The sequence below is a fragment of the Scyliorhinus torazame genome, chromosome 10 (genome assembly GCF_047496885.1).
Source record: "Scyliorhinus torazame isolate Kashiwa2021f chromosome 10, sScyTor2.1, whole genome shotgun sequence".
Classification (NCBI taxonomy): domain Eukaryota; kingdom Metazoa; phylum Chordata; class Chondrichthyes; order Carcharhiniformes; family Scyliorhinidae; genus Scyliorhinus; species Scyliorhinus torazame.
Window position 1 is genome coordinate 198,319,370 of NC_092716.1, and position 18,145 is coordinate 198,337,514.

Genomic DNA, 18,145 nt, shown 5'->3' on the forward strand with positions numbered 1-18,145 from the left:
ATAATAAATTAAATATGAATTCAAAGTTTGAATTCATCAAACAGGACAGAGATTTGCGATTCCTTGTTCAGCATGCTCATGAGTCACACTCTATTCCTGATTTGATTGTGTGCTCACATTGCATTTCTAATCCATCATCGCACAGGTTTTCACACCAAGGTCCACAGGCTGAAGAAGCTCACGTATGAATTAAAATTAAAGAACTCTTTAACCAGGAAGTTAAGCGACTATACAGGACGGTATGGAAAAGAAAAATCCAGAAAATTACTTTGAATTCTATTGTGAGAGTACGACAAGGTTGGGAGTGGGGTGGGGGAAATGGCAGGTCTAAACTGGCAATAAGTAGTTAGGATTGATATCATCAAACAAAGTAAAAGCAGAGGTAAGGCCTTGCTGGTGGAAGGCAGTAATCAGTTACTTTTCCCTTAGACAGAGAGTGATGAACACATGGAGCTGGAACAAATTCCCAGATGGAATACTGGAGGTGAAAATCCTGGAATAATGGAAGGAACAACCAGTCAAAGTAACAGGACAGAGATGGGGATTTCTGAATGGCTCGGCTACAATGGCCTTCCTCTTCTGTAATCATGTTGTGATCCAATGGGGTCCTGACGTCTTTCTGCCTGTCTTTCGTCAATCCTGTAACGCTGCTTACAAGCTTGTTATTGCTGGTGCAAACTGATTAAAAGTAAAAAAACATTGCTATCTTGCAATGAAAAGACTGTTTTATTTTGGGTTAATGGCAATGCCTTTCAATAGTTTGCATTGGGACTCCCTGATGATTTGTCAGTATTTGGGGGCCTGGGGAGTTAGTGACAACATTTGTCGGAAAAGTACAGAAACCTCTACTGTACTGAACTGGGGAACGCAATCTGCCTGGGAATGATTCCCTCCCAGCAATCTTCTTAATCTAAACAAAATTGCCACACTGTTTCCTTTATGAAGCAGCAAGTTACATTGCCACACTTGATGTGGTGCGAGACTGGAACACTGAGCTTTTCATATTTGTCCGGAGAACAAGTGCTAAAAAGCACTGAGGTTCACCACAGATCACACAAGCTCATGCCCACATCATGTCACTTTGCATCTTTGACAATAGTTTCCCCCTTCTGCTGACTGTTCCTATTCATGTAACTACAGGAAGAGCACTGACCCAAGAAAGTTAGATCTCCTATGGCACTCACCTCAACTTTTCCAAAATACAAACATTGTACTGGAAGTGTAATTGAATACTCTTATCTTCGCTCTAACACTCCTGCCACAGAAAACAAAAGAACTGATTCGTAACTGCAGGATGGAATATTTTAAGTCAATAATTTGAAGCATTTGAAGGAAGAGCAAGGGAATTCTCTCTGGTGTCCTGGCTATTATTTATCTCTCAACTAACATGACCAAAGAAAAAGCTGATTTGTTCATTATCACACTACTGTTTGTAGGTGTTCAGCATTCATAAACTGGCTGCCACATTTCCCTGCCTTACAATAGTGACTACATTTCAAAGAGTTATACTTTGGAGACAAGATGCTTTTAGACCTCCTGGGGTAAAGAAAGGCACTATATAAATGCAAATCCCATATCCCTTAAAGACAAGGAACACCTGTTTTTTGTGGCAATGACAAATGAATGCTAACTAATCGCACGGATGAAAGAGACGAGGGTAATGGAGAAGAGGCATCCTGTTGCTCAGCTTTTAAAAGGGCCATGTGGCGCAATTGGTTTGGAGTTTTGTTGAATTTAGTCATACCGTCCACAGTTCCCACTAATCAATGACAGTTTAGTCTGGGCTACACTCGCGGTGCATTAAAGGCCATGCACAATAATTGGAAGACAAAATAGATGGTTGCAGTGAGGAATTTGAAGGTTTCACATCTCACACCAGCCTTTGCAGAGGGCATTTTTAACTTACTGCATGCACAGAATTGCCGGCATTACCCCAGCACCGTGATGGCTAACTCGCGCACAGCACTGACACGGGATTTCCATTTCCATCCACTGGATGCAATAATCAATAGATCCCGAGCATCGCCAATCCCCACTTCTGGTGCATTGTAATGAGGTTTCCTGGAAGGAGGCCATTCTCCCTGGGATGATTATTTTGTAGAGTTGTCCAATTATTCCCAATTCCCCTCCCATGCTCAATATCCCTGAGTTTTCCTTTACCCTGCAAATGTTTATGCAACTCTATTTTGAAAGTTGCTATTGAATCTGCTTCCAACGCCCTTTCAGAGAGTGCTATAACTTGCGAAGTAAAAATGAGTTCCTCATGTCAATTCTAATTCTTTTGCTAATCACCTTAAATCTGACCACCACACAGTCCTTGTGGAGACGAAGTCCTGTCTTCACATTGAGGATATCCTCCACCGTGTTGTGTGGCACTACCACTGTGCTAAATGGGATAGACTTCGAATCAATCTAGCAGCACAAAACTGTGCAATCATGAGGCGCTGTGGACCATCAGCAGCAGCAGAATTGTTCTCAACCACAATCTGTAAACTCATGGCCTGGCATATCCCCCACTCTACCATGGCTACCAAACCAGGGGAGCAACCCTGGTTTAATGAAGAGCGAAGGGGGGCCTGCCAGGAGCAAAACCCGGCATACCTAAAAATGAGGTGTCAACCTGGTGAAGCTACAACTTGTGTGCCGAAAAGCAAAAGCAGCAAAAATTGGATAGAGTTAAGCGATCCCAAAACCAACGGATCAGATCTAAGCTCTGCAGTCCTGCCAATTCAGTTGTGAATGGTGGTGGACAATTAAACAACTCACAGGAGGAGGAGACTCCACAAATATCCCAAAAGAGAAAATGCTGGAAAATCTCAGCAGGACTGGCAGCATCTGTGGGAAGAGAAAAGAGCTAACGTTTCGAGTCCAGATGATCCTTTGTGCTTGACTCCAGATGCTGCCAGACCTGCTGAGATTTTGCAGCGTTTTCTTCCAGCATCTGCAGTAATTTGCTTTTATCCACAAATATCCCCATTCGCAATGATGGAGGGGCCCAGCGCATCTGTGCAAACGATAAGGCTGAAGCATTCGCAACAATGTTCAGCCAGAAATGTTGAGTGGATGTTCCACCCTGGCCTCCTCCGAAGGTCTCCAGCATCACAGATGTCAGTCTTCAGCCTATTCAATTCTCTCCATGTGACATCAAGAAATGGCTGAAGGCACTGGGTACTGCAAAGGCTATGGCCCTGACAACATTCTAGCAATTGTACTGAAGAATTGTATTCCAGTACTTGCAGCATCTCTAGCCAAGCTGTTCCAATGCAACTACAACACTGACATCTACCCGATAATGTGGAAAATTGCCCAGATATGTCCTGTTCACAAGAAACAGGACATTCCAACCGAACCAATTACCACCCATCAGTCTACTCTTCATCATCAGTAAAGTGATCATCAGTAAAGTCATTAACAGTGCTATCAATCAGCACCACTTACTCAGCAATAAGGTAAAGGTAAAATCGCCATTGTCCCAGATGACCATAGGTTGCATTCCACTTTGAGATGGAGAGCTGACTGGTGGTGATTTAACCTGAAGATCACCACACCTCAGACGAGGGACAAGGTTGAGAAGGAGAGTGAGCAATAACCTGCTCTTGGATGTTCAGTTTGGGTTGTGCCAGTGTCTTTCAGCTTCTGACCTCATTAAAGCTTTGCTTCAAACATGGACAAAAGAGCTGAATGCCAGAACTGAGGTGTGAGTGACTGCCCTTGATATCAAGGCAGCATTTGACTGAGTATGGCATCAAGGAGCCCTAGCAAACTGAAGTCAATAAGAATCAGCGGGAAAACTCTCTGCTGATTGGTGTTATACATGGCACAAAAGAAGATAGCTGTGGTGGTTGGAGGTCAATCATCTCAGCTCCAGGGCATCAGTGCAGGAGTTGCTCAGGGTCGTGTCCTAGGCCCAACCATCTTCAGCTGCTTCATCAATGACCTTCCTTCCATCGTAAGGTCGGAAGTGGGGATGTTCACAGATGACTGTACAATGTTCAGTATCATCCGCGATTACTCAATGAAAAATGAATATCGCTTATTGTCACAAGTAGGCTTCAAATGAAGTTACTGTGAAAAGCCCCTAGTCGCCATATTTCCGGCGCCTGTTCGGGGAGGCTGTTACGGGAATTGAACCGTGCTGCTGGCCTGCCTTAGTCTGCTTTCAAAGCCAGCGATTTAGCCCTGTGCTAAACAGCCCCTACTCAGATACTGAAGCAGCCTATGTCGAAATGCAGCAAGACCTGGACAAATAATAGACAATATCCAGGCTTGGGCTGACAGACGGCAAGTAACATTTGTGCCACTCAAGTGCCAGGCAATAATCATCTCCAACAAGAGAGGATCTAGCCCTTGACATTCAATGGCATTACCATCGCTGAATCCCCCACTATCAATATCCTGGGGGTTACCATTGACCAGAAACTGCACTGGACCAGCCATATAAATACTGTGACTACTAGAGCAGGTCAAAGGCTAGGAATCATGTGGCAAATAAGTCACTTCCTGACTCCCCAAAGCCTGCCCACTATCCACAAGGCACAAGTCAGGAGTGTGATGAAATACTCTCCACTTCCCTGAATGGGTGCAGCTCCATCAACACTCACAAAGCTCAACACCATCCTGGACAAAGCAGCCACTTGATTGCAAACCCTTCCACAACCATCCAATCCCTTCATTACTGACGAACAGTAACTGCAGTGTGTAACATCTCCAAGATGTGCTGCAGAAAGTCACCAAGGTTTCTAAACCCTTCCAAACCCACTTTAGGACAACAGCAGCTGATTCCTGGGAACACCACCACCTGGACGTTCCCCTCCAAGTCACTCACCATTCTGACTTGGAAATATATCACTGTTCCTTCACTGCCACTGTGCCAAAATCTTGGAATTCCCTCCATAACAGTACTGTGGGTGTACGTACACCTTAGGGACTGCAGTGGTTCAAGAAGGCAACTCACCACCACCTTCTGAAGGGCAACTGGGATAGGCAATAAATGCTGGTCTAGTCAGCGACACCCACATCCATTAAGGAATTTTTTTGAAAAACTTGAATCTGTGTCCTGTGGTTACGGACCTTTCTACCATTGGAAATATTTCCTCCTTATTTACTCAGTGCAAACATTCATGATTTGGAGCATTTCTGGCAAATCTCTCTTAATTTTCTCTTGCCTAAGGAAAAGAAATCCCAGCTTCCATGCAGTTTCTCCATATAGCTGAAGTCCCTCATCCCAGGTACCATTCTGATAAATTTCTTCCGCACGCTCTTTAAAGCCTTAACTTTCTTCCGAAAATATCATGGTCAAAATTGGCCACAATCTCCAGTGGAGACCTAACCTGTGTTTGCTAAATATTTAGCATAGCTCCCTTGCTTTTGTATTCTATTCCTCTCAGGTAACGCAAAGGATTTTATATGTTTAAAAAACAGCCTTCTGAACTTGACCGGCCACTGTCAAGGGTTTGTGCACTTACACCACCAGATCTCCCTGTTCCTGCACCCCCTTTAAAATTATACCATTGCATTCACATTACTTCTCCTCATTTTTCCTCCCAACATATATTACTTCACACTTGCCTGCATTAAAATGCATCTGCCATTTTAACAGTCTACATCCTCCTGTTGTCTGTTATTACCCTCCTCACTGCTACATTTCTGAGTTTTATATCAACTGCAAACTTGCAGATCATTAATGCATATCAAAAAGAACAGTAGTGCTAACAGCAACACCTGGGGAAATGGCACTGTACAGCCCCATCCAGTCTGAAAGACTATTCACCATTACCCTCTATTTTCTGTCCCCTAGCTACTTTTGTATCTATGCTACCACTGACCCTTTAGTTGCATTTAACGTTGCTTACAAGACTATAATGTGGTAATCTGTCAAACTTGTTTTGAAAATCCATATGCACAACATCAACCGCACTACCTTCATCAACTCTCTTCATTACTTCATCAAAGTACTCAATCAAGTAAGTCAAACACAATGGGAAGGATTCTCCGTCCTGCTGCACCCCTTTTCTGGTGTGGTGCGCCCTGCCGGCAGCGGGATTCTCTGTCCCGGCAGCCGGTCAATGGGCTTTCCCATTGTGGGCACCCTTACGCCGTCGAGAAATGTGAGTGCATGCCGGCGGAACGGAGGAGCCTGCCGATGGAGAATCCAGCCCAATTTATCTTTAATAGATCAATGCTGACGTCCATTGTTTTTCCAAATGCCAATTCATTTTGTCCCGAATTATTGCCTCATCTCTATTTTATTTCATACCAACACATTACAAAGAGTGAAGTGTTGCACCCTCTGTGAAAGACAAAAAGGCAACAAACATTAAATGGGACTCACTCTTCAGTGCTGAACCAATGAATAGGAACAAACAGAATACTTGGAAACTCACACTGTATTTAAGCAGCTTCCTTAGCTGAATATCCAAATACCTATTACATTACATTTTCTACATTACAACAGAGAATTCAATTCAAATGTATTACAATGACTTTGAGATTTTCAAACACTTCAGCATATCCTGAAGCGTTAAAGGAAGCCTCATAAATACAAGTGTTTCTTTTAGTCGAAAACTGTGAGCATTACAAAAGCTAAATGGTATAAATTAACACTTTCTGATCAAGCCATATAAAGATATCAGGAAGCAAAGTATTCATAGAAACGTAAGGAAGGAGGCCACTTGGCCCAGTGCATATGTGTCAGCTCTCTGATAGAGCTCCACTACCTCTTCCTTTCACCCTGTAGCGCTTCAAATCTCAGAGTAACTTTAAAAAAAAATCTTCAACCATGTTTTTAGGGCTAGTTCCCCCGCACCCACTCCCCTGCACTATGCCCATACCCAGCCTAACCTGGATACTAAGGGGCAATTTTAGTATGGCCAATCCACCAAACCTGCACATCTTTGGACTGTGGGAGGAAACCAGAGCACCCGGAGGAAACCCACGCAGACACAGGGAGAATGTGCAAACTTCGCAGAGACACCCAAAGCCGGAATTGAACCTGGGTCCCTGGCGCTAACCAGCAGTGCTAACCACTGTGGCACAGTGCCACCCACTGTGCCACCGTGCCACCCATAAAGTCTTCCCCAATCACCTACCTTATTATATGCATGATGTGGAGATGCCGGCGTTGGACTGGGGTGAGCACAGTAAGAAGTCTTACAACACCAGGTTAAAGAACCTGAGGAAGGAGCAGCGCTCCGAAAGCTAGTGATTCAAAACAAACCTGTTGGACTTTAACCTGGTGTTGTAAGACTTCTTACTGTTATTATATGCACACTAGTTTAACTCAGTGCTTTTATAAAGAGGAGCATAGATTACAAAAGCAAGGAAGGTAGATAGTCAACATCTTTTCCCAAAGGTAGGGGAGTCTAAAACTAGAGGGCATAGGTTTAAGGTGAGAGGGGAGAGATTCAGAAGGGCCCAGAGGGGCAATTTCTTCACTCAGAGGGTAGTGAGTGTCTGGAATGGGCTGCCAGAGGTAGTAGTAGAGGCGGGTACAATTGTGTCTTTTAAAAAGCATTTAGATAGTTACATGGGTAAGATGGGTATAGAGGGTTATGGGCCAAGTGCGGGCAACTGGGACTAGCTTGGTGGTAAAGGCTGGGCGGCATGGACTGGTTGGGCCGAAGGGCCTGTTTCCATGCTGTAAACTTCTATGATTCTATGATTCTAAGTTATGATGAACCTTTATAAGATACTTCAGACTCAGCTGGAGTATTGTGTCCAGTTTCGGACACCGTACAAGAGAAAGGATGTGAGGACATCAGAGAGTGCAGATAAAATTAATGAGATTAGTTCCAGGGAACAGAGACATCAGTTCCAGAGACAGAAGGGTGAAACTGGGATATCTCTCTTCAAAGAAGATTGAGAGGAGATTTGATAGAGGTGCTTAAAATCATGAGCGGTCTAGACAGAGCAGATCGGGAGAAACCGTTCCTGTTGGCGAAAGTGTTGAGAATCTGAGGACACTGATTTAAGGTGACTGGCAATAGAACCAGAAGCAACATGAGGAAAAATTATTTTTCACAAAGTGAGTGGTTAAGAATGCACTGCTCGAATGTGGTGGAGACAGATTCAATTGTGGCTTTCAAAAGGAAATTGGACAATTATCTAATGGAAACAATCTACAGGGCTAGGGGAAAAGGCAGGGGAGTGGTACTAGCTGAGTAGCTTTTACAGAGAGTCAGCAGAGACACAGCAGGCAGAATGGTCTCCTCCATGATATGTTCATTTTATGATTCAACCCCAAGTGGTCCAATACAGATATGAAGGACAAAACCATGGAGTACACAAATATGCATGTGTAGGGCAAATCCAGCCCTGAAATAGAATAAAGTAGATCAGAGTCGGTCTTGTCCAATCAACAAAATCAATCAGAATGACTACCTTTTTCACTTTATGATTTGGATTAACCTTTCACTTTTAATAGTGAGTGTTGTGTTAATATCATAAGAGCATAAGACATAGGAGCAGAATTAGGCCATTCGGGCCATTGAATCTGCTCCGCCATTCAATCATGGCTGATATGTTTCTCATCCCCATTCAGGGGCTGGTTTAGCTAAACAGCTGGCTTGTAATGCAGAACAATGCCAGCAGTGTGGGTTCAATTCCCATACCAGCCTCCCCGAACAGGCGCCGGAATGTGGCGACTGGGGGCTTTTCACAGTAACTTCATTGAAGCCTACTTGTGGCAATAAGCAATTATTATTATTATTCTCCTGCCTTCGCCCCATAACTGCTGATCCCCTTATTAATCAAGAACCTATCTATCTCTGTCTTAAAGATACTCAGTGATTTGGCCTCCACAGCCTTCTGAGGCAAAGAGTTCCACAGATTCACCACCCTCTGGCTGAAGAACTTCCTCCTCATCTCAGTTTTAAAGGATCATCCCTTCAGTCTGAGGCTGTGCTTCAGTTTTTGTTTTACCTACTACTAGAAAATATCCTCTCCACTTCCACTCTATTTAGGCCTCTCAGTATCCTGTAAGTTTCCGAAAGATCTCCGCTCATCCTTCCATACTCCAACGAGTTCAGACCCAGAGTCCCCAACCGCTGCTCATATGACAAGCTTTTCATTCCAGGGATCATTCTTGTGAACGTCCTCTCGACCCTTTCCAGGGCCAGCATATCCTTCCTTAGATACGGGGCCCAAAACTGCTCATAATACTCCATATGGGTTCTGACCAGAACTTTATACAGCCTCAGAAGTCATCCCTGCTCTTATACTCTCGTGACATGAATGCTAACATTACATTTGTCTTCCTAACTGCCGACTGAACTTGCACGTTAACCTCAAGAGAATCTTGAACTAGGACTCCTCAGACCCTTTGTGCTTTTGATTTCCTAAGCCTTTTCCCATTTAAAAAATAGCCTGTGTCTTCATTCTTCCTACCAACGTGCATAACCTCACACTTTTCCATAGAGCATAGAAAATACAGCACAGAACAGGCCCTTCGGCCCACGATGTTGTGCCGAACCTTTGTCCTAGATTAATCATAGATTATCATTGAATTTACAGTGCAGAAGGAGGCCATTCGGCCCTTTGAGTCTGCACCGGCTCTTGGAAAGAGCACCCTACCCAAACTCAACACCGCCACCCAACACAAAGGGCAATTTTGGACACTAAGGGCAATTTATCATGGCCAATCCACCTAACCTGCACATCTTTGGACTGTGGGAGGAAACCGGAGCACCCGGAGGAAAACCACGCAGACACGGGGAGGACGTGCAGACTCCGCGCAGACAGTGACCCAAGCCGGAATCGAACCTGGGACCCTGGAGCTGTGAAGCAATTGTGCTATCCACAATGCTACCGTGCTGCCCTTAAGAACAAATAAATCTACACTATATCATTTTACCGTAATCCATGTACCTATCCAATAGCTGCTTGAAGGTGCTTAATGTTTCCGACTCAACTACTTCCACAGGCAGTGCATTCCATGCCCCCACTACTCTCTGGGTAAAGAATCTACCTCTGATATCCCTCCTATATCTTCCACCTTTCACCTTAAATTTATGTCCCCTTGTAATGGTTTGTTCCACCCGGGGAAAAAGTCTCTGACTGTCTACTCTATCTATTCCCCTGATCATCTTATAAACCTCTGTCAAGTCGCCCCTCATCCTTCTCCGTTCTAATGAATTGTATTCCATCTACCACTTCTTTGCCCACTCTTCTAGCCTATCCAAGTCCCTCTGCAGCCCCACTGCTTCCTCAATACTACCTGTCCCTCTGCATATCTTTGTATCACCTGCAACCTTAGCAACAGTGCCCTCAGTTTCTTCTTCCAAATCACTAAAACGATGCTGCACCTCAACAATCTTCCCTTCACTCCCCTCCCAATAATGCAAATATCATTGATAGTTCAAGCATAAATAATGACTTTTCCACTAATACATGCTTCACAGACATAAACAAGAGCCAGAATACATTAGGGCAGATTGCTCGGTCTGGTGGTCCCAGGACTCAACAGTCCTAGGGCGGGATTAGGCCATTCAGGCAGTCCACCATTTCATTGGATCATGGTTTATCTGTGTCTTAACTTCATCCACCCACCCAGCTCTGTAACCCTTAATATCCCGAACAAAAATCTGTAATTCCCAGCTTTGAAATTTCTCAATTGATCCCCAGTCTCAACAGCATTTCAAGTGAGTGTTCTAGGTTTTTACGAGCAGGTAGTGGCAAATTAAAGGAAACCAAACTCAAATCTGCTTTGAATATAATTTCTTTGGAAATGTACTGGTTAACACAAACTGGTTAAAATTCCACTGCAAGTGATTTTGATAGCATTGTTAAAACATTTTAAAATAGAACACAAAAGAATTTGATGCAGATGCACTGATCAGTGCATAAGCGGAAATGAAATCTCAAAATGGACATGTACATTTTCTAATAGCTTGGATAGATAGTTCAGGTTTGCCACCGTCTAAATCAGAAAGAATTGTATTTTTGCTTCCAAAGTGTCATTTTAAAAACCGGGAATACCCTTTCACTACAATTGCAAGTTCTTGAATCAATCCCTTCTTTTAACCTGTGCTTGTTTCACACCAGTCAAAGGACATTTTTCCGAAAGGGTTTTCTTCCAAATATTACTATTGAATCAGGCGGCTAAACATTTATTTTGGGAATCAGCTGGCTCAATTCCTCCTCCCAGTTATTTCCCCCCAATAAAGCAACTTTGGTAGTTTCCATTTGCCAGACCAGTTTTATGACCCTTATTTTTCCTTTACCATTACTTTCCTCTCTGATCAAAACATTAATTCCTCAAGAGGCTACAGTTACCACCCATCGCCCTGATTGCCTTTACAGAATTTCCTAATTGATGGTTTAGATGAATGAGCACTGACAGCTATTCAACTATGGGACGCATCATGTCTGAGCCTACCCTTGCCTGGCAGACGCAGATATTCACTGAATGCTCAAAGGGATCTCCGACAAGTGTTGCAAGCAAATGGTCAGCCTATATGGACTGTTAAGACACTCTCCATGCTCATGACAGTTTCCAATATTCAAATGAAAAACTATTTTTAAATCAAATACATTTTAAAACTGTACTTCAGTAGGTAATGAAAAGTGGCACTGCCTAATGTATGAAGTACAACAGTAATGTCACTCATTACAATGGATAACAATTTGCTGGATTGAGTTACCAGGTTGACATTTAACTGAGGTTAAAATGACTGCATAAACTGTGGGACCAAAGTTCAAGCTGTTCATAACCATTGTCTGAACTCTTAAGGATTGCACTATAGCCTTGAAATCACTCAAGAAAGATATATTATTTGGTTGAACATGTAGTGTGAAGTTCAGTGCATTTTTAAAAACATCCAGTGATGGTCTGTTGTGCAGTCCATGCCATCTCTTGTGACATGTCATCAGCAGTTAGTGTTTTAATCAAAAAATTGATTCAAGGTGGCTACTCAGAATAGTGCATCACAACCTCAGGGCATCGTAGAGAGACCGTTGTGGATTTTCCTCCACCTACATTTATTTGTACACAATCTACCTTATACAGTGGCATTCTGGAGCTGCCCATTTCCAATTGTCAAGTTTACTCCACTTGGGAATAAAAGACTCCACTGCCTACTCAGCAATACAGATGAGATTCCTCAATGAAGAAAAAGATTTGTTTCATCTCACCCATCATCACACTACTGTTAACAAAATCACTTTCCCAGAAATTGTGCATCTCAAAAGAGTCGCATTCCTATGAGATCAATGATTGCAGGAAAGCACCCATTTCTTTTCTTTTAGGTGAAAAGAATTCAAGCCAGCACAGATTTGTTATGTCTAGGACAACAGATCAAGTCACTGTTCCACCACTGTGCACCCAGCGTTTAAAAACTAGGTCCCCTGCGAATCTTACATTTGAACACTGCCTGCATTGTGCATCATGCATTTAAAAATCTGCTCCCCATCGGGCAGCACTGCTGTAAAAAAAAAGCTCCCATTGTGTATCCTGTATTTTTAAAAAGTGTCTCCTGTTGTGTATCCTGCACTTAAATATTATACCTATTGTGCAACCTGTGTTTGCTCATTGTTCCTATTCTCGATCCTGTGTTTGAGATTTGATGTCCATTGTGTTATATATTATAGCTTGATCCTAACATACAGTCTCGACTTAAAAAGGTCAATATCAAAATTACTTCTAAAATGCACTTTTCCTTTTAACTTCTGATTTTTAAACATGTTACTTTCAACTCAAGCATGCAGCTTAATGCATCCATCTTAGAAATGCACTGTTCTAAGCGGTGACTGTTTGTCAATCAGGTAAAGCTGGCTATTGATAAATAATTGCTGTGAAATAAGTGCATTCATTTTTGATTTCAACTTGATCTGTGGCAACATTTTTGATTTCAACTTGATCACATGCAGATGCAGTGAATTTGAAATTATTTTGATGAATTCTCATCAGAGCAAGGAGAAAATTAAAATGAGAGATTCCTAACAGCAAAGTATATAAATAGTCTGGGTCTCCTGCTGTTGGCAGGTATGAGTTCGCACATTATACAGTTCACTAACCTCCCCTCTCCCCTTCCCCAAGCAAGCTACACTGTCTGAGATCAGGAGGTCGTTCTTAATAGCAGCAGTCAAATAAATATGAAGAAATCAGACACGGCCTTTGATGGTTCCACCATGAAAACTTTCTGATCAAAGTTTAATGGATGCTGCACAGAAAGCCAGGAACACTCTCGGAATAGAGTATGTGCTGTCTGAAATTCTCTGACAGTTTGAAACTATCACTTACATACCCTGGGCCGGCAAAGAAAAAAGGGACACCACCTCATTAAACATAATAAAGTGTCTAGATAATGCAGTAATGGAAACCACCTTTGGTTCTATTCCAGTCAGCTAAAATTAAGACCTGGGTTAAGATATACTTAAGCCTCTTCAGGGCTAGGTACTCCCCTATTCCCTCAGCTTTTTTGACAGACAATTGACAAATAGGTTACTAACCTGCTGTAACAATTTACTTGTCGATTCCAAGTCAAATTTATAGATTGCTATGAATCACAATAAGCGTTTGGATGCTCAGCCCCCTGCACATTATTCCTGTCACATCACTTCAAAGAGTGGAAGAAATTGCAGGAATGCAAACTTTTATCAGCTCTTGGTCTGGGGGATTTGACAAGTCTTTTTTTTCGTTGAAGCAAACGAAAATAAATGAATTTCCCCCAAGTAGGAGTGCTTTTAATTAAGAGACACAAAAAGGGAATTTAATAGGAGATTGCTACGGCCAGATGAAGTGAAATGTACTCACATATGCACGTGGGGTGGCTGGAAGCGACTCTGGTTAATGTTGTAATGAGTGAAGGCTTGAGTCGGGTTGGAGCTGTACTCATCCACCGTGATGGTAATTTTCCCCTGCGAAGGAATTCCATGAGCCATTATACCCTGCTCGACAAAATCCATTTACAACTTTCCTTCGGTGGATGCTAGGCAGCACATTGTGGGACGGTTATTCGTGTGAGCTTCCAGCCTTCCAACCGGTAAAAGAGCCGCCAAATTAAATCATCAGAGAGCAACAAAATAAAGAGCGTAATCCTAGAGGAGAGCAAAAAAAGAATGCACGATTTGTGAAATTGGGCGAATTACAGGGAGTTCAAATCAAACTCAATTGTAAGTTTAAATCGTCCGTCTCTGGCGATTGACAGGACTGATTTATACGTTCTAATACAAAATTACATGGAATGATTCCCCCCCCCCCTCCCCAAATTGTGTTTTTTAATCAAAAATGTAGTGAAATAAAATTGTTCATTGCAAATCATACACATTTTTTTCTGAATGGAAAAATTCCAAATTCTACCAGTGATTCTAACGCCGATAGACACCAATTGACAGCACGACCCTTTCCTTGTTGCTTGTATCAAAATCTACACCACTGGCATTAGAAACAGACTCAAGTTCATGAACTTGGGACTAGAGGGATCACTCCATATGGGAAAACCTGTTAACCCCCCGCCGCCTTTCCCTCGCCTATAAATATGCTATTTTTTTTTAAAGCCGAGCTGATTCAAATACATCTCTCAATGCAAATATTATATTAAAACGCGTCACAACAGGGCTTGTGTGATAGACCTCACTTGCTTGCAGGATCTGAACGCTAAGAAGCGAGGAGATGCCGAGAAAACCCCTGCTTCCTTTGCCTGGCCTCTGGTCTCCTGCCTTGACATCCACACGGTAGCAATGGGCATGGGAGATCGCTCACTTTCCACAACTCCAACACCTTCCCCTCTTCCAAAACGTCATTCATTCCTTTAACTAATCTCACCGCCGTCACTCATTCAGATTTTCCCCCTCAATCTTTTTTTTATATTTGAAATATCTAATTCAACACAAGGCACAAGAACAATTAACCATCCAACGTCCCTCTAAGGCCATTACTTAACTGTCTTTTTTTTTAAAAGGCTGTACTGTTTTGCCTTCCCTCTGTGTATTTTCTTCACTGATAATTGCAAAATGCAAAATAAATGACATCCAGGGTCGCTGTGATCTATCACTCTCGATCTTTGGTCAATTTTATAAAACAAAACAAATCCCTTGCTTTCCCTTTATAATTGACAAATCTAGGCCTCTGGGGTGTTTACAAATATTGGGAAATTGTTGCAAGATCGATTTTAAAAAATCTAAATTCCCATAAAGATCAATAGTTCAAAACGACCCCATTTGCGCCCGGTTTGTCTGCATCAGCAGCGAACTCGGTTGCAATTTTGCTGAAATTAAATGGAAACGGGTGTGGGTGAATAGGAAATCAGACGGCGGAGGGAGGTGTAAGAGACCGAGGTCAGTAGATTGCACTTTGCAGGAGATCCTGATCTTGCCTTTTGTGCAGTGGGTTACGGGGGGGGGGGGGGGGGGTGCACAAGAGCCCGGCCTTCGTCGCAGTTGCTTTAAAAGATCGCAACCATGAAAAGACTTGTGTGTTTTTGTGTTTAAAAAAATTAACCAGGCAAATGATTACATTCCCCCCCCCCGCCCCCCCGCCAACCCCCTCCCCCAAAACACCGGTTAAACAGGGAGAGTTGCTATCTGACACTAACAAGACCTCTAGAACATTGCAATTTCTCGGAACTATTAAATCCGATACATTTTGGCAACACAACGTTCGAAAATAGAAGGTTCAGTTAAAGCCATTCTGTTTCTCTCCCGCGCTGTGATGACAAGGCACCTCTAACCCAGCAGCGCCGACCCGGGCTTTTGTGGCTGCTTCTATTCCCCTCTCTTCCCTTTCTCTCTCTCTCCTTCCTTTTCTTTCCTTTTCCTCTCCCTTCCTCCAACCTTCTCCTCTCTTTTTCTCAGGCATAAGGTTTCTGTTTCTGCTTTTACACACACACACATACACACACATATATAAAGATTACCTCGGTTTGTTTGTTTTAGTGTATTTGTGTGTTGTGGTTGACTCAGGAATCCAGGATTGTCCTTTTCGGCTCTTCACAGGGTTCGATCCATCATTTTGGGAGGGGGGGAAGAGGGAAGAATAATGGGGAAGATGGGTTTGAAGGGGGGGGGGGGGGTGAGAGATGGGATAGGAGGAGGAAGGGTAAGAAAAGGGGGGGGGAGAGATTGCCCGGAATATCTGCCTGGAGAGCAAAAGGTGGGACAGGGAAGGGCAGGGTGGAAGGAAGAGCACTGGGTTTAAAGGTGAGCTCTCTGTGTTTTCCACTCTTCCCTCCCCGGGGCTCGAACCTCCGACCCGTCGGCACCCGGGAGCTGATGGCAGCGAAGCCTCGCTTTCGACCTTCGCTCGGGTCAGTGCTCCCGCAGGAGGAGCAATAGGAGGGAGGGAGAGAGGGAGCGGTGCAACCAAAAAAAGAGGGGTGGCAGAGGAAGAGCCAAAGGGGCGGTGGGGAAAGGGTTAGGTCATTGAGAGGCAAAGAGCGAAAGCACCAGGGAAAAACACTGGCGCACAATATCCACAGTGCAGATTTCTGCCTTATATATTTGATATTTATATAAATATCACATCAAATGCAATAACTTCTCAAAAACAACTTTAGAAGTAATTCTTTTTAAAACTTTTCACGTGCTTAATCTGTATTCTTGCTTAAAACCGACTTTTTGTGTGTGTGTGTGGGGGGGGGAGTCTATCGGTTTCAATTTACTCCTTTGGACGGCTTCCCCTTTTTTCCTATAGATCAAATAAACAGGGATTTAGAGCGGTTGAACATCAGCCAAAAGACAGACAGAATACTTGAGAGTGGCGGGAAAAGAGAGTGAAACAAACTCCATCACAATTAATTTGTGACTCGGTAACTCAACTCTGATAAATGGATTTTCATTTCGTGTTGCTCATGGCCTGTGTCTGTGTGTGTGTGTGCCCGGAGCGGGCAGCTGTTAACCCTGAAGATGCCGGTGGATTGGAAACTGAGCCAAACTTAAATCATGGAGATAGATGGGCTTGGAGGGAGAAGGGGAATTGAAGGGCGAGGGAATGATGGGGAGAAGAGGGAATGGAGGCGGTGAGTGGCAGTGAAATGATGAGGGAGAAAGGTGAGGAGGGAACACGGAGGGAGAGTTATGGGGGATGGAGAAAGGGGGGGGGGGGTAAGATAGAGGACAGAGGGTGGGTTGGAGGCGGGGGCTCACTGGTGCATTAATTGATCTGCATCACGCATCCCAAACCAAATGGTCAATAATTTTATGTGAAAAATACACTACGGGAGAGATGAGTGATTAACAAACTTAACAAAAAGAAAATATTGTATGCACACAGGACAAATTCACTATCTTTGCAGATTGCTTTAAAATAAAGTTTTGGAGCCCATGTAGGGAGTATCGCTGTGCCCACAGTGCTGGAGTTGAACCCATTGATATTTCTTCTCAAATGACCACGCTATTGTGGATCTTCCATCAACACTAAAGCTGCCTTCACACTGCCACCTGCTTAGTTCAGAGTGCGAGGAGGTCACTGACACCCAGCACTCCAGCCATTAATAACAGCAGAATTGTTTGCGAACACTCAGCAGGTCATGCAGCGACTGCGGAGAGAGGAACATTAGGGCCAGCAGTGCTGCAGGCTTGCACTGTTGTATCACATCACCCTAATCCCAGCTGCGTACACCCAAGAAAAACTGGATCCACTGGAATGGGGACCAGAGTTTTGAGTTGGGGTGCTACATAATACTTAACTACCCCCTCCCCCTACTCTTGCATATCTCCACTAAACAGAGCAATGCAAATTTTGTCTGATGGGACCAGGGCTGTTGTTTCACAATCAGGGAAGCATTTACATTCTGATTAGGTGGGGTTTCAAGATTGTTAACTGCTCTGGGAAATAACATTCCACAATGTGATGAAATACAGTATTTCAGTGATTCCTTTTGGCTGTGCAGGGCTTTGGGGCAAGAACCTGCACTCATGCAGCACCAATCATGACCAAAGGACACTCCAAGTGCTTTGTCAATGAGTTACTTGACACAGCGAAGTCACTGTTGTGATGTCGAAGGCACAGCAGCCAGTTTCCGTACAACAAAATCCCACAAACTGCAAAGAGTTAAATGACCAGATCATCTGTCTTTGTTGTGGGTTGTTGGGCAAATATTGGCCAGTACACCAGGGAGAACCTCCCTGCCCTCTTTCAGAATTAACACTGTGGGATCTTTTTATTTCCATCTGAGAAGACAGACAGGATCTTGGAAAACATCTCGGGCGG

General features: G+C 43.5%; 1 protein-coding gene across 4 annotated transcripts in view; it reads right to left on the bottom strand.

Annotated features, from left to right (window-relative positions):
• mpped2a (metallophosphoesterase domain containing 2a) overlaps positions 1–16,251 on the bottom strand; it is a 289,849-nt gene extending 273,598 nt beyond the window's left edge. Inside the window, exons 1-2 of one of the 4 annotated variants that reach the window (XM_072466237.1) lie at positions 15,852–16,251; positions 13,751–14,034 (exon numbers count right to left, since the gene is read on the bottom strand). In XM_072466237.1, the coding sequence (XP_072322338.1) occupies positions 13,751–13,902 (152 nt within the window). In that variant the 5' untranslated portion in view covers positions 13,903–14,034; positions 15,852–16,251. Of the gene's footprint in view, positions 1–13,750; positions 14,035–14,573; positions 14,696–14,879; positions 15,073–15,851 lie in introns of those variants that run through there. The other 3 variants (XM_072466240.1, XM_072466238.1, XM_072466239.1) reach the window with 3 other exon arrangements.
• Between the last annotated feature and the right edge of the window lie 1,894 nt (positions 16,252–18,145).